This window comes from Amblyomma americanum, chromosome 6, assembly GCF_052857255.1.
Source record: "Amblyomma americanum isolate KBUSLIRL-KWMA chromosome 6, ASM5285725v1, whole genome shotgun sequence".
Taxonomy (NCBI): domain Eukaryota; kingdom Metazoa; phylum Arthropoda; class Arachnida; order Ixodida; family Ixodidae; genus Amblyomma; species Amblyomma americanum.
The window spans coordinates 81,336,210-81,362,852 of NC_135502.1; the positions used below are offsets into that span (position 1 = coordinate 81,336,210).

At 46.8% G+C, this 26,643-nt stretch overlaps 1 protein-coding gene across 1 annotated transcript; it reads right to left on the reverse strand.

Moving 5' to 3' along the window:
* LOC144093789 (putative cytochrome P450 49a1) lies at positions 1-26,643 on the reverse strand. The gene is made up of 9 exons (XM_077627495.1): positions 26,315-26,643; positions 19,603-19,840; positions 18,539-18,729; positions 15,051-15,252; positions 13,380-13,539; positions 13,071-13,240; positions 3,430-3,508; positions 2,595-2,801; positions 1-1,007 (listed from the first exon to the last, which is right to left on the reverse strand). The coding sequence occupies exons 1-9, from the start codon at positions 26,493-26,495 to the stop codon at positions 873-875; spliced, it is 1,563 nt and encodes a 520-aa protein (XP_077483621.1). The 5' UTR covers positions 26,496-26,643; the 3' UTR covers positions 1-872.

Here is a 26,643-nt window from a genome sequence, read left to right on the forward strand (position 1 = left end):
AAAAAATATATTATTTTTATTATGGGCGCGGAGTTTTTCAGAATTATACGAAACTTGCTGCTGCGTCGTTCGCATCAGTTAGTTTCGCTTTTGTCACAAAAACACACACAACCACTGCCCACTTACAACGTGCTCACTAAGCACATTTACTGAGAGACGAAAAAAAAATCGATATGCGGGCGTTAAAGCACTGGAAACCATTCGACATCCGAACCGCTGCACATGATGCGGAAGCGCGCAGCTAATTATTGAGGCTCTGACAAACATGGCAGAGTGCATCCACGCCTTTTGTGAACATCGGCATGGCGGTGAAGAGCACATGAATAATGCAGATCTTTTAACATTTGACAGTCAGCATTTCTCTTTCACCTGCAAAAAAATTTAGCTTTTGTGATTTGATATTTGAGACTGTCTCATGAACTTCGCATGTTCAAACTCGTGCAAAAACATTTCTATGGCGCATATGACGGCGCTCGTCAAGCGGCCTTATTACTAGGCTGGGCTGCTGACCACTCTTAGTAATGCGGAATTAACTTCAGCACTAGAAGGCCTCGCTTGTCGCCCGAAAAATTCACAGTAGTAAATTGGGTTCTTGGTCGTCCACTTTGCTCAGTCATGATGGTGACAGAGAACAACAAGTTGACAGTGGCGCCGTATGCGCCTGCGGTCGAACTGTGCAGTAGTGGCCACAGTATTTCTTTCAAAGCCTCCATGAATGAAGGCTCCCACAAATTGTGCTACTTTGAACAGCCAGATGAGTCAGAAGTCCACGTCTTGTTTCCAGCGGCGCCACTGGTAGGTAGCGTCCTGGCCATTAGTAGATGCATTTTCGCGATGTACAGATGATTGCTGGTCTCAGGAGAACTTGGAAGCTAACCCGCATGTACGTGCGCTGATGAGTTCAGCTTCTTGAAGTGAAAGTCTGTGGGATCTTTCGGGACGTTGATTAGTTGTCCGTGGAATTCAAGGTTGTCGCCCTTGAACTCAACGCGGTATTTCAGCAAGATCTGCGGACAGAAAATGTGAGCGTGATAAGAATTCAAGGTTTTTAAGGACAAATGATGTAGCTGCAAATGACCATGCTACAAAAGCATCCCTACACTCATACTAGAAAAGCTACTCAAAAACTGTCCATGAGTCGCAGGAGAAAAGAAAAAAATGGAAGTTTTATACATTTTTCTGCATAGTGGCTATTCACAGAAGCGTCGAAATATTACGTTCAAGTTATACGCTCGCAATTAAAGTAGAAAAAAGAAAAAATTATGAACGATTTTGCTTTAAGAAGTTTGCTCATCCTCAATAGCACAATTAGCCTTCTTTTATCGAGCTGTGCTTCAGGTATAACGCAGAAGGAGAATACCATCAAGCATAGAATTACTTTTATTTTTGTAACCTTTATGGAACACCATGATACAGCAAGGTTGCTCATACAAAAATGCCAAAGCCAACTTGGACAAAAGCACTGCGATATAAATGCAACTGTTACGCAAATTCCTGACAATCAACAAAGCGTTCACATATTTTAAAAACGCCTTGTAAGACTCGGGGGTACGCCACATCCCGAGCAGGCTGTTTTACTTCGTACTTTAGCCATTATAAATGAAAATATACCCGTATACGTTGGTAAGAGCGAAAGGTTAGCATTATTTTTGGCAGTCCTCTACTGCGAGCAGTGCATTTTTGTTTTCACGTAGCTGGTGGCTTTGGTAACTTATTCAATAATCTAACAATTACAGCCTCATTGCTTGTTTATGATACAAGTTGTCAAACACTCCATACGACCAACGTACTGAAATCCGGTGGTCTGATTGGGGATACGAAGGTTAGGTGACCGGCACGACGCCTCTGCGCAATAACATAAACTGTGCGCAAGTTCACAGCTCATAGATGGATCATGGCGGACAACTAGGCTGGTGCATAACAAGGAAATTGAGTGAAACAAGCAGAGAAAATTTCATAAACATAATAGTCCGGCAGGTAAAATAAAATCTAGAGGAAGAAACACTTCCGGGCTTGTAAAATTGTTGACCACAAACGGCCACCATTTTCTTGGCAGCTGTAAGCTGGCGCCTTTATCTGTTACTTGAGAAGGCATAGACGAGGAACGAAAAATTACTCTCAAAGAGACATGTTATGTTTTTCTAGTCCTTGTCTGCATTCTTTGCTGTCAACCTCAAGTTTCAGAAACAACAAGCCCAAGTTGCTGTCCTCGTCGTCTGCTTAGCTTAGCGAAGAGGCCAAAGGGAATAGTGAAACTTTGAAGTGAAGTTTCAAATGGGGTGTGGTTAAAGAGCTCCGCTCAAGCGTCGAAAATACATTTCAGAAAATTCTTTTTTTTTCGGTGTTAAACAATTTATTCCCACTGTTAGTCACGAGAAAATCTGGCTGAAGAAAACTAATAAAATAATAATAAAAAAGAAATGCTTCTGCATGTTTGAGAAAGCGGCCGGCCCCAATGCCGTCATTTACAACTCGCACAACACGCCAGTTCATGCAGAAACTTGGACAAAGCTCCGGCGAGCTCCTCGCATGGGCAAGGAAGCCGTAGTTTTTTGCTTTGAGAATTAATGGGGCATGGTTCAGTGTTATCGGACCTTGGCAAAGAGGGTGCAGATTTGAAGCTCCGCTATCCGCCGACCGAGGCACATCCGGGCCCCGAAGCTGAAGGGCAAGGAAGCGTATCCATCGTGGTGCAGATTTCCCTGCTCCGTTTTGAGCCAGCGCTCTGGCAGGAAATGCTCCGGAAGTCCGAAGTTCTCTTCCACGTGTCCGGCAACGTACGTTTCAGCAAATATAGGCACCTGTGGGTCGACAGAAAAAAAAAATCATGTCCCACAACAAGCAGTAAAAATAAGCAGGGAGAAGGGGTGAGTGAGGTAAAAATCAGGGAGTTAATTAATCAAAGTGCGCATTGCTTATTCCTTGAAAAGGTAATAAAGACCACGCTTTTCATTACGTTTGACACGAACACGCAGTGTATTGGAGCCACTTATTTCAACTTAGTTTACAAGCTGCACAGTAGAAACAACTGGCGTATAAAGTATTATCTTTCAAGAGAGCCACATAAGCATTTCCCCTATCCTTTGACTCAACAGGCAAAAAGAGAAAGATATCTTAAAATGAATTGTGAGCGTTGTGTATATGTGTACGTTAGCTAACCGAATTATTGTTGCAGTCACAATATCCAAAGTATGCTATAGACGACTTTAAAGAAGAACGGCTTGGGCAAACCGAAGCATCTTTTAAGATTAAGCATGTATACATACGTATTAAACACAGGGTGTGGCAAAATTTCGGGCAGAATATCCAGTTTGCGTGTGTAAAGCGCGATAAAAGTCCCCTTTATATTAATGATTGCGGCTCTGCATATAAGTGCTTAAAATGCAGACTTCTAAGAAAATACGCGTTGAAAAGAAAAGCAGTACTAACCCCTGCAGGAACCACATAACCAGACATGACGACGTCGTGGTCAAGTTTGCGGTAAATACCTGGGATACTTGGATTCAACCTGCAATTGTTTGTCCAAAATGAGAGGTCAAGAAATCTGGAACAATGGCTGTTTACGAAAATTTCTAGTCGTACTCTATTACATCACATACAACGTATAAACTGCACTCGGAGTTATTTTATGAAGAGTTAATTTTATGCTGGACTGATATTAGTTGCAAACATTGCGGACACGATTGCCGTTTATGATCCAGGCTGGTTAGTGCTACCTAGTATTGGGCATTATCTTATACCGCTGTCACATCGTGTAATCCCAGTGCCCATTTAGGCAAATGGCGATGGAGATTTCGTGGCCAGTCGCGCGCGTTGCCTATCCGCCAAGTTTCAGTCGCCAGCATGTTTCGCTGAATATCATCAGTGTTTCTGCGACGAAAGCTAAGTACAGTGGGGGCTAGTAACAATTGTATTGCAGTCTGCTCGCGCTCGCTCTGCTGAAGAATACTTGAACGCAGAGACCTAACCCCTAAGCTGTAAGCCTTCCCAAGTTTTTTTTTAAGTCATATTTTCCCACCTCTTTTTTTTTTGTTCTTACTGTTTGGCCTGTTTGGTATCCTACTTTTGTACTCTTTTAACCACCTGCCAACGTACAAAATTTGCGCCCTCCGGATTCAAAAGGAAAAGCCACACAACATCATCGCCATAAACATCCACGTTACGTTATTTATATTCAGCACGATTTCTTGCAGGGGACGAGTAAATAAACCCAACGACCGATATCAATATAGGTATGTCACTAAGTCAACGAACAAATGAAAACCTCAAGGTGCTTTCCAACGTTTCGACAAGAGGACTTGTCTTCGTCTGGGCCAAACTCTCTGTACCATGGAACATAGGCATGTGGAATTTCTAATTTCCGTTTGCACGAAAAGGGACATATAAATGCTTCACATTTCGACACAGTCCGTACAACATTATGACGGGCTAACGACGAGCTACGCTGAGCTTTTCATTCCATGAGAGTTTGTTTTTAGCTGCAGGGGCAGGCTTAGATAAGCGACTGTCTCTGTCACGCCCTCAGCTGATGAGGTTGGTGAGGCGCTTCTGTTTGTTGGTCGCAACAAAGGAAGTTACAAGGCATAAATAGACAAAATACCTAGGCTCGTTTGATTTTAAAATACCCTACGTTCTTCTCTATTTTACAGCCTGCGCCACTTCTGACTAGGGCATAAGAATTAATTTTCGATGAATTTTCGATGGCTCATTGTTTCATGGCGCTCGGCTGCTGACCCGCCGCGGCCGCGGCGATCAAATTTCGATGGAGGCAAAATTCTAGAGGCCCGTGTATTGTGCGATGTCAGTGTACGTTAGAGATCTCCTGGTGTTCGAAATTTCCGGAGCCCTTCACTACGGTGTGACATTCCTTGTGTGCTACGAGGTACATTCCTTGTGTGTGCTACGAGGTACATTCCTTGTGTGTGCTACGAGGTACATTCTTTGTGTGTGCTACGAGGATCCACGTTCGACGGCGCGGCGTAGACGGAGACCCAGATGACAGGCATCATCAATTACCCAGCCATGCTCGTTGAGAGTGACAACCAAAACAAAGTGGTTTAAGCCCAACCGGACCCAACCGGACCCGCCGCCGCCGCCGCGGGGAAACAGGCTTTATCCTCCCCAATTGGCGTGGCGGTTTCAGGGGCGGCCCTCCCGGGCACATTCCAGGACAAGGGAACTGTCAGCGATCCAGAGTGCGCCGTACCACAGCCGACGCTATGCGCTACCGCGAAGACAACATTCTTTCCCTCGGACTCAACACGTGAGGGGGGCGAGACAATAAGTGCGGTGGTATGTTTGTGCGCCCAAGTGAAAGCCGTAGCCCCCCCTCCTTCCCCTCCGGCGTGGGCGTCCTCACCCTAGGGAGTGTGGAGAAGAGGATATAAAAATCGAGAAGCAGTACGGAAGACGCTCGCTCAGGACGACATCGTTCGCCAAGAGGGCCTTCAGCGCCGAAGCCCGATGGCGTGCAGCTTCTGCCAGCAACCGCTCGAGCCCAACTCCGGAGCCACTCCATCGCCCCCATGAAGTCGTCGGCACGTAAGCTCGGACGCCCCAGCCTCTGAATCTTAATCATGTATGATTATTGAATATATCTGTTTGTTTAAACTGAGCCATACGGTGTCTCTTTGCCTCTCCGTCCCGTGTGGACCTGCGCATTATGGGGGTCATCACACTGGTGTCAGAAGTGGGGTCTCAAAAGCAAATGTCCTCTGAATGCTGCGACATTCATGACTTCAAAATTGTAATCAAAAGGGAATCGCGGGACTGATTGTGGTACTTTTACCCCCATTTGAGAGGCTTGAGGCACCGGAGGGCTTGAAAAAAAAAAGTCTTTATCTGAGGGAGCTCCCACTCCACAGCCGTCGCTCGGAGCAAGCATGCTGGCATTAGGAAGCGTCATTCCGACGTTTACAGGAGATAAGACAGGGGTTCCAATCTGCGATTTCTTTTCCATGCTAGAAGAGATTGGGAAAATGGGGGGATGGTCCGATGCTCAAATGCTGGGAATGGCGAGGTGTAAGATGGCAGGAGCTGCTCATGATTTTGCATGGCGAGACGAAAAAGTAAAATCCACAAAATCATTTGCGGAATTTAAGAAGCTCGCGTTTGAGCATTTCGACACTGAACCACGTCACGTGCGGGTACAGAGGTTCCGTGACGCCGGACAGATGGTAGGGGAGGACGTGCGAACATTTGCGTCGCGGCTTCAGCGCCTAGCACGCGATACGTTAAGCAGGGAGGAGGAAGGAGACCAGCTAAGGAAGAAATACGCGGAGGATCTACTTAAAGAGGAAATGACCGCTTTGTTCGTGGCTGGTCTGCAAGACCCCGTGCGCCGGTTCGTGCTCTCGCGCAAGCCGAGCAATTTCGACCAAGCCGTGGAGGCCGCATTGGATGAGGAACGAAATGAGGCGTTAACGACAGCCGCAGCGAGAGTACGCGTCATAGAGAGAGCGGTGCTCAACCCTGAGGTTGCTCTCTTGACAGAGCGGTTAGATCGCTTGGAACAGCTGCTATCTCAGCAGGTAGAACGCCAGGTTGAAGCGCGCGCTCAACAGCGCCCATTCGCTGGAAACCGGAGACCGCCACAAAGCTACAGGCGCGGTATGCGAGATTTTGAAGAAATCGTATGCTTCGCTTGCCAGGGTCGCGGACACATCGCCAGGTTCTGCCAAAACGTGCGCCGTGGGGAGCCACAAAGAGAAGTAGGCGAGACACGCCCTAAGCAAGCCTACAGCGGGGCTCCAGATACCGAGACAAAAAACTAGTTAGTCCTCCCCAGCCTGAGGAGCGTGGGGAGGGAGCAGTGGATGATGAGGTGGTGGTAGTTTGTGTGGCCGACGAGGCATGCCCTGTTGTGCGTTGCAAGTTAAATGGTTGTTGCATGGAATTGTTGATAGATACGGGGTCAAAGGTGACATTGCTTAAGGAGAGCAGTTTTAACACGCTACGAAAGAAGGGGGACCGCGAGGTGTTGGAAGCGTCTGGTGGTATGGCAACCAAATTTGTAGGCATAACGGGGGATCCTCTTGGCATAAGTGGACTCTACCGGTTACACTTCTCTCTCGGCGGAATTGCATTGGAGCACCCCTGCTACGTATGCCCGGACACGGTGTCTCTGCCAAACGGAGTGTCAGGTATATTAGGGCAGGATGTTTTGAGAAAAGGGAAGGTAGTAGTCTCATTCTCTGAGGAAGAGGTTAATGCGGGCGGCTCAAAAGTTCCGTTTTTGAACAGGAGAGGGGCTGAGATTCGCATTACCGATATTGACACCCGTCAAACAGTGGGATCATTGGAGAAGGTATATTCGCGGGTTGCCGTCCGGCTGGTCGAGGAGGCGGTCGTCCTTCCTTGGTCGGAGCACATTTTGTACGCGTTTGTGCCTTCAGATGTAGAGAGCGGCGCCGTGGGAGTGCTTGAGCCGGTCGACTCTCTCAGCAATGGCCTGAAGGCAGCCGCGTGCCTCGTGACAGTTAATGACGCCCACAGAGTGCCCCTACGGGTGGTTAACTGTAGCCAGCAGCCACTGAGCCATCCCAAGAACAAAACATTGGCTTTCTTCACCTCTGCGATAGAGCAACGTGAGCCCACCGATACGGTACTCGCAACTGTAGAGCATGCTAGTCCTTCGGCTGCTCCAAAGGTGTCGTTCGATCTTTCTCACGTAAAATCCAGGGAGAGGGAGGCTCTGGCTGGTTTGCTGAACGACTACTCGGAGGTATTCGCCGCGTCCAACCTGGATTTGGGCTGCTGTGGCGTTATAAAGCACAGGATAGAAACCGGCACTTCATCGCCCGTTTACCAGCGTGCGTACAGGATTCCTTACTCCCAACGTGAGGAGATGGAGCGGCATGTGCAGGACCTGATTGATCGCGGCATTGTCGAACACTCAAAGTCACCCTGGGGAGCACCAGCACTATTGGTGGAAAAGCCAGATGGCTCGTATCGATTGGTAGTGGACTACCGCAAACTAAATGCCGTAACTCGCATCGATCCATACCCCATCCCCAATATACAGGAGACGCTTTCTCAGCTGGGCTCTGCCAGGTACTTCACGGTAGTGGACATGGCGGCGGGATTCTGGCAGATAGCAATGGATCCGGCAGATGCCGAGAAAACGGCATTCAACACGCCCTCAGGGCACTATGAATGGAAAAGAATGCCGATGGGTCTGGCCAACAGCCCTGCTGTCTGGCAGAGAACCGCTGATGTTATCCTGGCAGGTCTTCTGGGGAGGCTGTGCTTCGTGTATATGGATGACATTATCATATACAGTGACAGTTTTGATAACCATTTGCGCGATATTGAGCAGGTTTTGGTGCGACTAAGAGCAGCGGGTCTCAAGCTGAAGCCCTCTAAGTGCCAATTCCTCAAAAACGAGGTGAAATACCTCGGGCACGTTGTTTCAGCTGACGGCGTGCGACCGGACCCTGAGAAACTAAGGTGTGTCTCGGATTTTCCATCCCCGACTAGCGTCCGCCAGGTCCGGCAGTTTCTCGGCCTGATCGGTTACTACCGAAGGCACATAGAGGAGTTCGCCAAGCTCGCTAAGCCGCTCACCGCCTTAACAGCCAAAAATGTCGCCTTTCGCTGGGACGAAAACGCGGAGAATGCTTTTGGGGCCCTGAAAAGGAAGCTAATGAGTGCACCGCGGTTGCGCCACCCGGATTTTAGTTTGCCCTTCGTTATGGCCACAGATGCGTCAAAGTTCGCAGTTGGTGCCGTGCTATCTCAGGTTATCGAGGGCAAAGAACATCCCGTTGCTTTTGCTAGCCGACAGCTGAGCCCCACAGAGCAAAAGTACGGAGCTACGGAAAGGGAGTGCCTCGCCGTTGTCTGGGCAGTAAAGCACTTCAGATGCTACCTTTACGGCCGCAAATTCAAGCTAGTCACAGACTGCCATCCTCTGAAATGGGTGATGAGTGTCAGGGACCCTAGCTCGCGACTCGCTAGATGGAATCTACACCTGCAGGAATACTGCTTTGAAGTTGAGCACAAGACAGGAAAGACACATCTGAATGCTGATGCACTCAGCCGCACAGCTGCCGTGGCAGCTATAGATGAGTTTGTCCCCGTAATCGACCCCGCCGAATTACGCACAGAGCAGTGCAAAGATCCTGAAGTGAAGCGAATAATCGAAAGCTTAGAGGGCGCACCGTCTCACCCCGAACAGCTAGGTTATTTCATTGGCAAAGACGGCACCCTGTGTCGGCGCACGAGGCCAACCAGGAAAGGGAGACCAGAGAAAACCGCTTGGGAGAGAGTCGTCATACCTCGGTCGTGGACAGAAAGGGTTCTTCGCGCGTTTCACGATGCGCCATGTGCCGGTCATTTTGGCGTAGCGAAGACACGCAGGTGTGTGGAGCGTTTGTACTTTTGGAGTGGCATGCGACAGGATGTTAGAGACTACTGTGCGAAGTGTCATTCCTGTCTCGAAAGAAAAACACCCAAGGGACGAAGACCAGCTCCAATTCAGCCGTTCCCTGAGGTTTCGGCTCCCTTCGAGCGGGCAGGTATGAACATAATGGGCCCCTTGCCCACGACCACTTCCGGAAACAAGTACATTTTAGTATTTGTCGATCACCTTTCAAAATACGCGGAAGCGGTAGCACTCCCAGATCAGAAGGCAGACACGGTTGCAAGAGCATTTGTCGAACAGATCGTGCTCCGACATGGACCCCCGAGGCAACTCTTGACAGATCGGGGAACGAACTTCGTGTCGCAGCTAATGAGGAGAGTTTGCGAGCTGCTTAAGATCGCTAAGAAGCAGACAACACCGTACCATCCGGCTTGCAACGGCGCGGTGGAGCGACTGAACCAAACCGTGGCCGGGTTCCTGTCGCATTTTGTTTCGCGCGACCAGCGGGACTGGGACTTGTGGCTCCCGTATGCAATGTTTGCCTACAATTCCGCAGCACACGAGAGCACGGGCGAATCGCCATTCTTTCTTCTCTACGGCCGAGACCCGGACCAGCCTAGTGAAGTGCCAGAGGGCCCCCGTCGTGTCCCATACGCTTCACTGGACGACTATAAGGTTGAGCTAGAATCGCGCTTGCAAGTGGCGAGGGACATCGCAAAGGAGTCCTTAAAGAAAGCGGCGAAGCGCAGGAAGGAGGTGCACGATCGCAGTGCTAGAGACGCGCCGTTTGATGTGGGGGACAGCGTGTACATTGAAAACTGCCAAAGGCAGATTGGGCTAGCTCGTAAGTTCCAGACGAAGTGGAGAGGACCGTGCGAGGTTGTCGAGAAGCTTTCTCCGGTAAACTTCAGAGTCCGAGACGTGAACCGGCGTTTGATAAGGATACACGCAAATCGCCTCAAGTCGGCACCGGTTCAGTATTCACGAAATGAGGAAAGGGAAAGCGCGGATTTTGATGGGGACAGAAGTGAAGCGGAGCGCGCAGATAGTTCGCAAGAAACGCCCTCTCCTGCATTTGTTCGGCAGGCGCCCGAGGTGACGGCCGGAATGCCACCGGATTTACTTCATGCATTGCTAGAAGAAGAAGCGCGCGAGGTTGCCGCGCAGATAACGCCAGGAGAGGCTCCTGCCACGAGCCCTCGCGAGTCCCAAAGCAGACAAAGGGGCACAGACTTACTTAGTATGACTCATGAAGGCCGATATCCGCTGCGAAATCGGAAAGCTAAGTCGGACTAATGGCGTAAACAGAGCGGAGTTGTGAACTGGTTAGAATTGTGTAATGCCGCAGCTCATAACATTGCTATGTGCTTATGTGTTAAGTTATCGGAGTTGGTAGTTAAACCTTTCTGTCATTAAGTAACACCTTCACAGGAGAGCATGCGGAGCGCATGCAGAACCTGCCCTACTTCCTTTCGTTATCTATATTTTTGTCTGTGCCGTGATCGTGCTAGAAGTGGGAGCTCCTTTGTAACTGTGGTAAATTTATTTCGTCCAGTTTGGACTAGAAAGGAGAGGCTTGGGTGCTGAGTTTCATGTTTATCTGTAAAAGAAGATCAGTGCTGCCCCTGGAGACGCCAGTTATGACAGCGGAGGCATATGGTGTTGTGCAGTGGTGTTGAGTGCAGCGAAAAGTGTTTTGTCGGACGCACTGTGCGAGGCGATTCAGAAAGACAAGGGGAGCTGCGTGGACTCATATGTTCGGAGAACATTCTTCTGGAGGGTGAGCGAGTGTGACATTCCTTGTGTGCTACGAGGTACATTCCTTGTGTGTGCTACGAGGTACATTCCTTGTGTGTGCTACGAGGTACATTCTTTATGTGTGCTACGAGGATCCACGTTCGACGGCGCGGCGTAGACGGAGACCCAGATGACAGGCATCATCAATTACCCAGCCATGCTCGTTGAGAGTGACAACCAGAACGAAGTGGTTTAAGCCCAACCGGACCCAACCGGACCCGCCGCCGCCGCCGCGGGGAAACAGGCTTTATCCTCCCCAATTGGCGTGGCGGTTTCAGGGGCGGCCCTCCCGGGCACATTCCAGGACAAGGGAACTGTCAGCGATCCAGAGCGCGCCGTACCACAGCCGACGTTATGCGCTACCGCGAAGACAACATTCTTTCCCTCGGACTCAACACGTGAGGGGGGCGAGACAATAAGTGCGGTGGTATGTTTGTGCGCCCAAGTGAAAGCCCTAGCCCCCCTCCTTCCCCTCCGGCGTGGGCGTCCTCACCCTAGGGAGTGTGGAGAAGAGGATATAAAAATCGAGAAGCAGTACGGAAGACGCTCGCTCAGGACGACATCGTTCGCCAAGAGGGCCTTCAGCGCCGAAGCCCGACGGCGTGCAGCTTCTGCCAGCAACCGCTCGAGCCCAACTCCGGAGCCACTTCATCGCCCCCATGAAGTCGTCGGCACGTAAGCTCGGACGCCCCAGCCTCTGAATCTTAATCATGTATGATTATTGAATACATCTGTTTGTTTAAACTGAGCCATACGGTGTCTCTTTGCCTCTCCGTCCCGTGTGGACCTGCGCATTATGGGGGTCATCACAACGGCATCCCACATAGCCTGAGTCGCTTTGGGACGTTAAACTCCCATGAAAATTAAACCAAACCAATAAGTTACTATTGTCCACAGTATATAACATGACAACCATTTCTTGAAGTTTTTTTTTATAGGTTAGAAATTTTCCGTGTTTTTTTTGAAGTACTGTGAGCGCGAGGCAACAATCTGGTTTGGTTTGCTTTATGCGGGTTTAACGTCCCAAAGCGACTCAGGCTATGAGAGGCGCCGTAGTGAAGGGCTTCGGGAATTTCGACCACCCGGGGTTCTTTAACGTGCACTGACATCGCACAGTACATGGGCCTCTACTATTTCGCCACCATCGAAATTCGACCGCCGCGATCGGGATCGAACCCGCGTCTTTCGGGCCAGCAGCCGAGCGCCATAACCACTCAGCCACCGCGGCGGCCGAGGCAACAATCTGTGATCCTACTGATTCCGACGGTATTTCGCGAATCACTACTGAGACTACGCCCACCATGAGCAATAGTTTTTTGGAAATTGCAGAGCGAGACTTGCCGAGCCTTATTTAGATCGATGGTCATTCGCTGAATGGACCTTGTGGCCATAAAGAAAAAAAGACTTAGGAGGGAGCGTTGCGTAAAGTAGCCAGCCGTGAAATTCGCTTCAACTCATTCCCTTCCCCTTTCTCTCTCCAAGCACATCAAAGCGAGCCTCACGTGATGGCCGAGGGCAGTAAAACACTAGACGAGCTGTCACGTGTGGTTAACTTTTTGTCTGTTATTTTCACGACTAGGGTTCCCAACGGCACGTCACACTCCTTCCTGAGTGTTTCTATCCGTATGCCTGTGACTAGGGCATTCCTAAAATGCACAAAGCACGCACCATTTGCTGATATCGTTTTGCATTTCATATTGACCGCGCCTGTAAATGTTCTGCATCCGCGTTCAGTTCTTTTTTTTTCAGGTTCGTTTAAAGGTTTGGGGCTTTTTATTTACAATCGGCTCCAGCTCACTACTTAGTTGCTGCATTGAACTAATCCTGTCGGGCGTGTTTTCCACAGCGTTGAAATTTACAGTTGTTTTTTAAACTATCAGTAGAGAAGAGCTGGCATGTTTTTACTTACCGCATGCTTTCCTTGAGGCAGGCTTTAATAAACGAGAGCTTCTCGAGCTGCTGCGGTTCAATGGAGCTTGGCGTCGCGCCAAGTACAGTCATTGCTTCCTGTCGAGCTTTTTCTTGCGCCCTTGGATTCTTCGCCAGATGAAACAATAGGTACGTTGCGGCCGTTGCTGACTGCAAGGTATTTATCAGAGTGCCACTACAACAACGTGTTTGGTTTGCGTTTAGTTGACTTCTTATTTAGAAGGACACTTCAGATAAGGAAACAATGAGCCGGCTGCAAGCCTTCACCGATCAAAGGAAGAATACCCACCGTGTCCACGCCTGCGAGGTTGAAGTCGCTGGTGAACGTGAATATTTCCCCGAAGCTCAATTTTTTCTCTCGTAACAGATGCTCCAGTATGGTTGGCTCGTGTTCAGACACTTCAGAGTTCATGCGTTGGGCAGCCGCTTGGATGTGTCGGAATATACGGCTGGAAAAAAGAATAACCAAGAGCCAACAAAAAATTATTTTGAGCGTAGTCTGATTCCTGCGAATTGCTTCTGTTAATACCGATTCAATGCTGGTATGAAGAGGTGAACTGACGCAAAACAAACTTTTTCAGGTTATGACCGAGATGAAGCTCATTAGCTCTAAAGCCCACTAAGTACGGTGAGAAACCACTGATTTTTTGTGTTGAATTCCGCACTAAAAATTATGTAATTCCTCTGGTTGTCTTTACTGGCAGACCCCGAATAACGCCGAGAGGTGCGTCCTTTCAAATCTTGCGCTGTAGTCAACCACTAGCAAGCTCCCGCTGATGTGAGTCGCATACAGTTCTGAAGCCGTATTTTGCGACGTATCATTTGGTCCTCTGCCATTGGTCGCTGCTTCCAATGACATAAACTGCGGTGGATGACGTCAGGCTAGTCTTTAATGAAAGACAGGTACAGCGCCACTTAAAAACCTAAATGCGCCCATGCCCCACTGGAGGACGGAGCAGAAAGACGCTCTTGACATGTATGACGAGTTTTTATGGGGATATCTATATGTTTCAGGAAAGAAACTATGCGGTCGTATGGGACTTATAGTTTGAGCATGGCCCAAGGAGCAGGGCCGGATCGTATGCGGCGGCAGGAGGATGACTAGCTTCGACGCCACGTCCGCAGAGGCCGTGTCTGTTATTAACCGTTTCTTTCCCAACTCCTGTTGACTTCGTCATGATGGACGTCATTAACAAAAATAACAAAACGAAACAGAACTTTACGAAATACTGCACCAGAACCGCATCAAATAGCGAGCCTGTCGTCCCTGACGTTTCGGCCTACAAAAAGAACCTAAAGATTGGAGCGCGAAAAAAAGACGTAGCTTCTGCTAAAGAAGGGTGATTCGGCTTTGTGCTACACTGCAAAACATAGGCAAACTCACTGGATTTGGGCAGCACTGCCTACTGTTCAGTCAAGAGCAATTCGCTGCGGTTTGTTACATTAATGGTTTACGGTTGTTGACGGTGGCATAAAAACTAACACAACTTAGCCTTCCTATCTAACACTTTATCCGGTGGAATTGATAAGCTGAGAACAATCTGTTGTTTGCTTTCGAAACCAATAATTCAAATGAGAAATTCTTCCTTTGTTGAGCGCGTGAACGCCGGAAGATGATACGACTTCAAAATTCGTGCTTTATTTAACCACAGGAGGGAGGGATTTGTAGAGAGGCTAGAAGTTGGCACATATACGCTTCACATTAACTATTAACAATGATCACTGCGATAAGATACATAAGGTGACCTGCAGATCAGTTGATGCACTTAAATGTGATGACATTGCACCAAAAGGAAAAAACTACTTTGTTTATAGTGATATACACAAATTAGGTTATCGCTAAGTGAAAAGAACAAAATGACACTCTGCTGGTCCAGCTGTTAAGATATTTGAGAGTAATTTTTCCGAGTTTTCCCCCAAAAAGCCATTTTCAAACAAAAGTTTTCCCGAGGAGACTTACACCGTGAAGTCATCCATGACCTTCTCGAAACGGCGCCAAGTCGGTGTGCAAAAGTACCGGAAGTACGGGAATCGGTATCCGAACTTTTGCATGCAAGCAAATACGGTTCTCATGTCATCCAGTATGGCGGGACCATCGCACGTCATGTCCAGCGGATGTCTCAGAGAGCCGAGCCGCGCGTCCACGGAGGCCAGAGCTACACCTGCGTTGTGAAAGCATGTTTTCTTGCTGCATTATTCACAACGAAAGATGTTATTTCGAAAGTTGAAATTAAATTGCAAGCTTTTATAAGCTACGCCCTCAAAGTCCTTTAGTATATATACGTTGAAGCATGCGACAAACTTATGTCAAATAGATCCGGTTAATCTCTAGCAAGGTAAGTTTTACGGCATGTGACCTCAGGCACGTCTGGCTGCGCGTTAAAGATTTAGCGTCCAAAATTAACATCAGTCGTAAATTCATGCATGTATGTATCGTCTGGGACCTGCACACTACTTAAGATATTGAAGTATCCCCAGATGTTTATTATTTTCAGACTAAGTAGCGCCTGACAAATTCCTCTCTTAATGAGGTGAAAGTGCAAGATGAAGGATGCCGCACAAAAACGAAATTAATTAATTTAGGTTCTATCTTGCTTAAAGTTTTGCACATAGCCATAAATCCAGGGCTGAACATCAAACCTATGCCGTCGGGATTAAGCAGCATGGTCCCACTGTATCGGTAGCCTGAATATTATTACAATAACTGGTCACAAGGAATACAAAGGTGCAGTAACACTCATAGTCAAGATTGAAACCGGAACTGCACCATCAGGGAAGCAGCCAAGAGATGAAAATGCGGGGGGAGAGAGATTCGCCGTAGTGGAGGGCTCCGGAAAGATTTTGTGTACTCGAGAATTTTTAGCGTGCACTGCTATCAGACACATCATGGAGAACCCTTAAATGTTCATTTTTTTCTTACAGACGTCTTTTTTTTGGAACTCGCTTTTATTACACCATTAATTTCAAGATTCTTACGTATTAAATTCAATATATAGAAAAATAGTTCATTGCTTTTTCATCCAGTTCGATGCACCATTCCTGCTTGTTTTGTTACTGGCAGCTTTTCTGTGTAAACAAAACAAGCTTTGCTATGGTTTCTGACTCTAGTGGTGTCCTCCACCTTAGATGATTCAGTGCTTTTTTTCTCGCGTATGTGCGTGCGTGAGTGCGCGCGTGCTTGAATATTTAATATGTTTCGCTCCTCCTGCAGAAGCCCATATCGTGTCTGCAGTGTTGCGAATAAAGCATGATGTTTGGAACGAAACTGTTAATCGACCGATTTAGCTTGCTGCTTTGAATTCCTAAGAATCCTTAAAAATAGGCGCAGCGTGTGCTTTTTAAGAGCCCTTCTGCATTCTTCGTGCATCTTGGGGGAAACAAAACTCCGGTCTATAGCTAAAATTCTCTCGGACGATGCAGCCTATGTTATTATCCTCGCAGAAGGAGAACAGCGCCGTTTTGCCATCACGGTGTGAGTTCATAAACGAAGTGTCACGTGTCTGTGACCGTAAGCAAATGAAGCAGCTGCGGAGACCGAAGTTTGTAAGAGTTTGCGAGAAAGAGGCAGTAATTTCGCTGCAGGATTTGGCTGTCCTACACGTGGCCGTTGTCAGGGAAACAACGCAGATGGCACAACGTAGAATGGCACAACCTTGTCAGAGAGATCGCGTCGTCTACATTTCGCAGGCTTGAGGTCATTGTTAACTAGAAAATTCGGCGCCCAGTGGTTATTTCGCAGGCTAAGTTCTGCAAGATTCGCCGTGCTGCCTCGGCCGTATTACCGTGACTACGTTTAATGCATTCAGTCATAAACGCCCTCGATATCAGCGTGGTTGTCGACAGAAGGAAGGAGTTGAACGTATGCACGGACATCGGCCATTGTACAATACGTACAATAGCATTCTCATAAAAACTATGTTTGATTGCAGCAATTCTTGTTGTGGTAGGTGGCATGCGCAAGCACAGAAGCGCATACGTAGTGTTTTACGCATCTATTTAATTTTTTGTGTGTGTTTTCGAAGGTATTGTGACTTCATCACAGAAAAGGCGATACGACAAGGCATCACATCGTTTTAGATTGCAGCCTAATCTTAAACAAGGTGAGGTATTGCTTGGCCAGTACACTCGTGCTCGCCATAACAACAGCGCGGCGGTGTTTATAGGCACAGATTTTTAGACCTTCATTTTTCGAACATTCACCGTACTTTGATTTTTAAGCACAATGTATATTTCCAATTTTTGTTTCTGTCGGCGGCGATCTGTATCTACTGTTCCTAGTGGAAACGGTCCCCAGTCATTTTGTAATAAGAGAACGTGTTAAAAGTCAGGCTCTGTGCACGCCCCCTATTATCTATTTGTGTTTGAAATTTACTATTTTTTTTGCTTACATCTCGCCTATTACTGTGACCAACGCTGCCTTGGCAAAATCCACGGCAACGAATAAAATCACCTTATTCTCTTGTTGCATTCTGTGCTCATTCCTGACCCTTTTCTATTTATTTATATTCTGTCCTACATTCTGCCATAATAGCGCACTGCTAGGAAAAAAGGGGTCGTATCATGTTGATTCCACAGGCCCCTTAGCGCTGAAGGCGCTGTTGAAATAGATGCGGGAGCGATAACTGACAGGTCGCCGAGCAAATGTAGGTCGGGTTCATATCTTTCTCATACTTCAGTCTTTTCGGCTCTTTTCTCTCTTTGTTTAATCTAATCATCGGAAGAAGTGTGTTGTCGAAGCAGGCCTGTCAGAACAGAGAGCAACTGAAGTGAAAGATGAAATACGATCAGAAATAGGACAACTGCGTGCCCCAGATCACAGTGAACTATACCGGGTGCATTATGGCGACACAGGTAATGATGCGGGAAGTGGCGCGGGACGGAATGTTCGGTGCTAGGCCCGCAGTCACTCCTGTACTACAGCACGCAATTACAAACTACGTTCGCGTGCGTGCGTGTGCAGCGTCTAACATCAGAGCGTTAATGGCCCCGTTAATTCACGTTAATGAGCGTTCTTTTGTTTCTGGTATATATAGGTACATTTCTCAGTGGCCTTTACATTCGAAGAATTGGAGTGGCCTTGGGACATCTCGAAGAAACAGCCAGATTTCTGACTTTCTTCTTTCTGAACGTCTTTTTATTCTTGCTTGCTTTTCTTTCTTTTTGGCATTTTCTCGTCTTGGTGAGGGGTAGTTGTGCGTTAGGCGTGCCTTTCTTTGATTTGGTTTCTCTTTTTGTGCCCTGAATCGGAAAGCCTGAAATATAAATTAACAATAAGAGAACGTTTTTTTTTTACATTCTGCTGTACACGATTAGGCTACGATGACTTTAATGAAGTCTTTGGAGCTACCGCCATGCTGTACGTTGTAAGAGGTGCGATCGTTAAAACTCGTGTATCTAGTCACTCCCTTCATGGTCTCGAGGCGCAAGCGTAAGCTCGTCGTGGCTTACTCTCGAGGGCCCAGCGCTGGAATAAAGTGAAGCAGTCTTTGACTTCGCCGTTGTCGTCCATCAGTCGAGAGATGAGGTCCAAAGTTTCTTCAGCTATTTTGTTCATGCTTGGCAGGTAAGACATTGTTGTGCGAACTCGTAGAGTGTGTTGCTGCGTGCTCGTTCGGACTTTGAGCCAATCTTTTCCCTGGCTGCAAGCAAAATACAAATGAGTGAATCAGAATAAATGTTATAGAATAAAACACGAGCCAGTCGTTGGCAATTGCTATCTGCAAGAACACTATTAAAGCTCTTAAAGCTCCTGGAATTCTTGCTGCACCTTGTTTAAAAAGATGCATGATGCATTACAAATAGCGGCAACCCGAAATAAATCCGAACAGACCCAAATAATGATCAAAGAAAGGCCGTAGAGTGAACGCCTGTAAACCAATATTCCATAAGCTCCGTAAGTTTAGGTAACACGTAGAGAGTCTAAGGTTTTAGTGATGACTTAAAACGTAACAATATCGTAAAAAGTATTTGAAGGCTTTCCATGGTGACCTCACCGAACAGTAGCCGGTTATCCAGTTATTGCAGGCAAAGATAAGCGATAGTAAAAGTGAAGTGCATAGTTTGTTACGATTACTTTCTGGCGTGGTGTCATTGCACTCCCGATTCTGTCTCTATCGCAACATACGTTGGCAATGGCGCAAGTAGGGCACCCACAGTCTCCAGAATAGTGTTCATCTTTGAGTTACTCGAAGAGAACACTCGAACATCTTATCTCATGATGCTCATCAAGGGGTTAATGTTGCTCTGCCAACCGCGCCGATTGTTGCCTAAAATCTTCCTTATGTGAGGAACGACCAGTTACTTCCTAAACACACATTCACCACTTTTCTTTTATGCCAACCAGTGAGGATGACAAGATGTATGGCATGACATGACAGGATGGCAAGACAATATTTATATCCTGTCATGTTTCCTCACGTCCCGAACAGAGCTAAATACAATTAACTCACACTGCCAAAGAGGAGAAAATTTATGTGCTCGACAAAATCACATGTTGCCAGCTTGACACTTACAGGTTAAGAATGCCCACGTCGGCATAGTACTCCGGCCTGCTGGCTCGGTAGTGACTGAAGGCTGTGGCACCCAGCCTGAACGGCTCTTTGCCTTCCTCCTGATATAGATTCCGAATGTCATTGCCGCTAAAGAGGTGCACCAGGGAGTAGCGGCCCGGGAGCTTCTCGACAACGATCGGCCCGTACTTCCTGTACATTTCCATGGACGCCTTGTGCCTCTGGTCAGGATGGTGCTTTCCTGAGATAGCCGCGCAGAGAAACACAGCCAGGATCTTAGGCAAACGCACCATTTCCTAGTCTCTTCATTTTTAAGCGACAAGATAGGTTCAAAATATTTGGGCGGTATTCACGTACGTCACGTACATTATTTCTCTTAGAATCTACTGTTGCCAGTAATCAAATTATTGTTCTTCTTATTTACGACAGGGACAGGAACAACGAAGCACGCATAGAAAAATGGTACATTAGGTAACATTATCGGACGCATTTTTACTTTCTCCCAATGTTTTCTGACTTCAAGTGTGCATCCTTCCATGCCTTCTACAGACGAGGCGCCATCAAGAGTGACTGCAAATAGTACAAACACGTTTTTGCAATTCTTAAAAAAGAAAGTGAGAAGCAAGTTACATGGGCGCACGGTGTATATTACTCTGTACATAATGTGCTAAGCATAATATCGAAGCCGAGAACGTAAATATAAAAGAAATCGAAATATGCGCCGAGTAATCGCATTTTTAACTGGTTATGATAGTTTTATTCCGCTTCGACTGCATTATAATAACCAGTGCAAATTTTTTCGAGAGGCGACACCTGACAGGAAATGCGGTATCACTGAATATTTTGACTTGGCAAGCCTTCTTTGGTGTGAATTTAGCCCCAAGTGACGTGCGCCTAGATGTTAGCACACAGTACTGGCGGCTACTTAAGTACAGTGATGGACCAAGCCGCCTGAGTGGAATGCAGGAAATCGTGGGGACATGCATGCATTCAAACCATGGAGCGATGTGAGTGGGCACGAAGGCAGCAGGAGGAAAAGGGTTGTGTTGTTGACCCTATGCATTCTGCACATAAAAACGCGAACAATGCTCAAAGTGAGCAAGGAAAACGGCAATGAGCAGATACGCTGGCTAATAGACTGACGTCTAAGGGTCTTCACGGGGTTTTCAAACTCCGAAAGTGCTCAGAATTGCACGTAAGAGCAGCGAAATTAACATGATCGCCTAGACATTTTTATTTCCTACGGTGAGTCAGACAGGCTGCTGACGTGAGGCTTCTCGTCCTTGAAAATCGTAAACACTGCTTGTTATTTGCATTTATTTTACTGCCTTTTCTCATCTCTGTTCTCACTGAATGTTGTAACGCTGCTGCGCATAGTTGTTTATTCAAACTATTTTTTTTTCTGTGCCCTCATCCGTAGCTATCTAGTGAACAGCTGAAGGTGAGTGGGCGAACGGTTCCATTCAAACTACATTTAGGCAACTTTTAGAGTGGAAGCTCTACTCCTCTTATGCAAAACCTCAAGGTCATTCGCTCCGGAAAATGACCTTCAAGCGGTTAAGCGGGGGTGTGGCTGTGACGTCATACCATGTGGCTCGCCACGCCTCGACACAGCTGCGACGCGCGGAGCTGGCGGCGCTCGCTCGCTTTCCAAAATGCGTTGAGAAAACGTGATTCAACACTCACCTTGCAGTTGTACTGAACCACGAGACTCGCAGTTCATCTAATAATATAATAAAAAAGTGCTAACCGTTGCTAGACGTTCGCAGATAGCCATAGAGGAGTCGCACGCCGGAACCAGTGATTCGGCTGTGTATCGTAGACGGCTGATTGAATTTGATTATTGTTAAGATTAAGAACTTCGACACGGTGCGTTGGCGAAGGATAGAGCGAAGAAAGGTGCTAAGACTGAATCAGAAACCGAATAACGTGGGACAGCGTTCTCTTTGATCGAGGAACAACCAAGTCCAGTCATTGATATGCAGTAAAGTAAACCGCAACAAACTGTGTCTGACCATGCTTAATCGAGCTTCCGATCGGTAAACAAGGATCGGCAGTGTTGAACACCAAATATTTTTCCCTGCGCCCTCCTTTCTCTTTGTTATTTTCTAGCATCAAATGAGTGAAATAAACATAATTTCGTTTATGCGCTCATAAGCTAAAACATTATCACGTGCTGTTGGCATCGCTTAAAGGTTTTTCATTCCTTTGAATCAGTATCCAAGCCCAATATTGAAAAGTGCAGTGCAAGCTCTCTGTCCTCAGACCCCTTTGCTACGCTTGCGTGCTCATATTTGCGGCACTGACGCGCGGCCTGATTAGGAAAGTCGACAAGATAAAGGAAGGCTTTACAGAAGCAATCACTGAACTAGTAAGAACAAAAAAGAAACAAGGAAGTGCTTGCAAGCCTGTTGAATCCACCAGTGAATTATACACCGAGGTGTTCTCTGTTTGTGAAAAGTCATTATCTGCCTTTGGGCATCTCTTTTTCTCTTATAATCTCTTATCTCTTTTTTCTTTGGGCCGAGCAGAATGCAGCTACGAGCCACTGAGGCAGCGAGACGCTCACGTGTTCAATGAATGCCATGAATGCTTGCAGTCACGTAGGCATCTTAGATGGTGTAAGCATGGTCAGAAGGTGCTGTCAGGTTGATTTGCGCGATGATGGCCTGTTGTAAAAAGCACTAAAAATGAGGAGTAGGTCAAAAAACTAGACGACAGCACTGCGTAATGCTGTTGCCTTTGTTTCTCACTTTGTCTTGTGCGCCTAGGTGCTGATCACACTTCATTAGTAGGAAGATCGCGGTCATTTGCATGAGGCACAACTGCGAGACGACTAATTAATGCACTAGCTCGAAGCCCATGAGCAGGGTTCTATTCAGGAACGCTGACGCTCTTTTCAACATAGATGGGCTCATATGATCAGAAAGATTATTTGCAAAAAACTCAAGTTTAAATACTTCAGATGAATTGTTCCTAAAACTAAGTTGCACAAGTTTTGAGGACAACATTTTTTTTGCATTTAAAAGCCGACATACGGGCGTTGAGGCACACTGTAGCGTAGAACTCCACGGTGACTTTGGCCACCTGGCATTTTTCTGTTTGCGGCGCAAAAAACTAGCTTTTTTTTTTTACTGCCAAAGGAGCATATTTAAGTACGAAGATATCTGTGCTTAAGACAACCGAGTAATTTTTTACATTAGCTACCCAGCGTTATCCTAAGCAGCGGTAACAACAATTTTTACTGCACACTGTGCATTTTTAACTGCGAAGATCTGACCCCTTAATAGCACAGAATTTATCCTGCGTTTCTGCTACCCAGCCTCGCACTATATGGGCACCGATTGCAAGCGCTTTTACTGCACAATGTGCATAGATAGCTGCGAAGGCACGTGTACGGAAGAGCGCAGAATTTATTTTTTGTTTTTGCTACCCAGCCTCATTAAGTGCCCCCAGTTATTGGCTTTTGAAGTAATAAATCTAAGTATTCTTATTTCACCTCCTGAAAGATGTAGCCACAGAGGCTGGTTAAAAGCTCTTAACCTTTGCCCTCACACTGCTCTTATCGAGGAGAATTTAGGAAAAAAAGTTTTATTCTTCTTCTTATGCTCAGTAGCAGAACCCATAACGACGCACATTCTAAGGAGAGGAAATTTGATCTTGTATTCCTTCATCTGGGCTCACAAGCTGAGCGGATAGTATAAAACTCTCATCACGCCTATCAAAGCGCGAATTAAATGTTTCGGTTTTTGTGCACTGCTTTTCATGGTCTGGGAAAGAAGATGTTGCAACCGAATGTAGAATCTGCTTCTTTGTGTGATCATTTTATGAGTTACATCAGAAGAAAATTAGTGTTTGAAAATTTACGACGTTAATGCTGGCGAGTATACAGCAGATTTTTCAAGCTCACCATATAAATACATGCCCAGAAATTCTGGACAAAAGCATTTTTCAACAAAGAAGTGTTTATGAACGCAATTTTTTCACATAATGCAAGTTTCATTATAACAATAAATCTATCTACAGATCTACCCTCAGCCTGCTTGACACTTTTTTCCTATTAAAGTTTTTGCTATCGCTAAAAACGCTCCTCATTGATTTACTATGACAATGTTTACTGCTCGATGCGAGCGAGGTAAAAAATTTAGAAGATAGATTTCGCTACGGATCGGAACAACGGGTTATTACCTTCAATGTTTCCATATTTGCAATATTTTTACACTCAAAATGTTTGTCCGACAAAGCTGGACTTGTCAAGTTCCTGCGATATCAAACCACAAATTCTTCGCATATTTGCAAGTACAGGGTTTTACCTAATGCCGTCTGTTCGAGGCGGTACACGACAAAATTCTCCCGTGGGGAGCCGGAACCTCTTTCCATCTCTTTTCTTTCGGTCGGCGCCAACTATTTGCCTCAGTTTTCATATATCTGCCTACGTATTAGAACCACGCTATCCCAGGACATCATTTGTACATTTATAATTGTTCTTTACCAACGCCAATAGGCTACATGAGCTGATACGTCTCGAAGAAATTAAAGGTATACACGATTTTAGCCCATAACACTGGGACCTAAGTCACGTCCTGCAAATATGCGTGGTAGACTTTTTGTGCTCATTACTAAAGAGAACGCTTCTAAAACTGAGAGTGATGTTATATCTTACGTCAAACTACTACTACGCCTTCAGCCGCTACGGTGGCTCAGTGGTTGTGGCGCTCGGCTGCCGGCCCGAAAGACGCGGGTTCGATCCCGGCCGCGGCAATCGAATTTGGATGGAGGCGAAATTCTAGAGGCCCGTGTGCTGTGCGACGTCAGTGCACGTTAAAGAACCTCAGGTGGTCAAAATTTCCGGAGCACTTCACTACGGCGTCTCTCATAGCATGAGTAGCTTTGGGACGTTAAACCCCATTAACCAAACCTAACTACTACGCCTTCCATTGACGGTACTAAAGAATTGGACCTGCAGCCACTCTGTTCTTTTACTGTACAGCAACAAAAACCCCAGTGCGCAACGGGCTGGAAGCCACGGGGTTCGTAGTCCCAAAGAGCAGCAGTCCTTCGTGGTTTGCGCACTTGCCAACACGAGTAAGAGGAGCTGCTAAAGCGCGACGGGTGACATGCCGCTTTCGGGAAGTGGACCACATGTTTGTTATGCGAAGAAAAACAACAGGGCCAATGAGCACCGCTGCGCCGTCGCTCACCACTCTGCATCTCAAGCGCAGCTTTCTTGGTCATCACTTTGATTTGTGACGAAAATGCGGAATATTGTGAGACACTGTTGCGAACCTAGCGATAGGAATGGCTTAATCTTCCGATGCGTATTAAATTTTCCCTTGCACTCACATCAAGTTGTTGAAACGACTATAGAAAGCCAATGGGGTGCGTTTTTCTTTTTGGAAGCAAATAGCAGAAAACAACAAGCGTCCAAAGAGGGGATCTTCGAATATATTGGCACGGTGCAGTCTTACGATATGTGAAAAGTTTTTTCAGAAACAACTTCTCGTTTAAAAATGCGTTTTACTAGAGTTTGCGGTTATGGCTTACATGTCCTTCTGATTATGCAAGCAGTCCTCTTCTGTCTTTCGCAAGCTGGTGCTTCCGCGCCTGTGATCAGAAATTTCTAGCGTAACATTTATTACCCCAGCTTCCCTTAGCCGCTGCGCGGACCCACAAGTGCCGATGAGCAAAACACGCCGCTCGTATCCAGCAAAGCAAGGTCAGCGTTGCAAGGTGGCCGGTCTCCTATACTATACTATAGTTCTTATAATTTAGTGTAGCTCCTGCAGCCAACGGCCTCAACTATCTCCCGTCTAAGACGGCGGTACTCAGAAAGATAGTACTGGTAGCAAGAAAGCGATTGACAGTTAATGCAACGATGGTTTTATTCGTTTTCTCATATAAGCCTTTTTTGATAAAGTGAGTGAGAAGGGTAAGAAAATGGTGATTTTAGAAGAGGTCATACACTCGTTCTTGTTTCCAGTTTCTCAATGTTCGTTTCTTGTCAAAACGTGTTTAGTTGTCATTTCCCTATGGTGGCCAGCCAATGGATATTTCTTCGCTCAGCTGCGTCATAAGAATGGGTATCGGAAAATGTTTTCCTCTCTGCTGCTCCGTTTATGCTGAATGGGTGACCGTAACAGGAGCGGACTGCGGAAAACATTTCTCGAACTCTATGTTATAGTTGAAAGCTTATTCAAAACATGTGGCATTACCTTCTGCTCATAATGTCTCGATTCAGAGGCAGAAGCCGTGGTGACTTCGCGTTCGGGTGCTCAGCCCAAGGATGCGGGATCGAATTCCGGCTGTGGCGCTTCATACCATACCATACAATACCATACCATAGCATACCATACCGTACCGTACCGTAACGTAACGTAACGTACCATACCATACCATACCATATAATTTCATATCATCAACATACCATACCATATCATATAACATACCATACCATACCACACCATATCATATCATAACATAGCATACTCATATCATATCATATACCATACCGTACCATACCATACCATACCATACAACAGCATAGCATTGTATATCATAACAAAACGTACCAATTCGCTACAGCATTACGAAATGGGACCAATATTACCACCACGCCTTAGGTAGCTTGTACGACTAAATCAAAATGAGTGATGTAAGCGGGTAAAGCAGTTTACGCTAGGAGATGAAATGGTATATGCCCCGATACGGCACTTACCGAATAAGCGTGAGTATATCCACGAGCTGCCTATGACCGGGAATGAAGGTACCCTGGGCATCTCCGAGAAGGGCTTCGCTCCCAAAGCATGACTGCCTTCGGGTGTGCTGACCAAGGCGTTCGTGGACGCCAGCCTTGCTTTCGCCGCTGTAGCTCGAGCTGCTGCACATTGGGCTTTCATTTCACAGTGCTGCCGGCTTGTTTGAATACGGCTAGTTTGAGCACACGCCTCTGACGCTCTGTATTCTCTGGAGTGTTAACACTGCGCTGTGCACCAAGGCCTTTCTACAGGTAGCAGATTACACAAGCGTAGATACTCCTCTAGATGG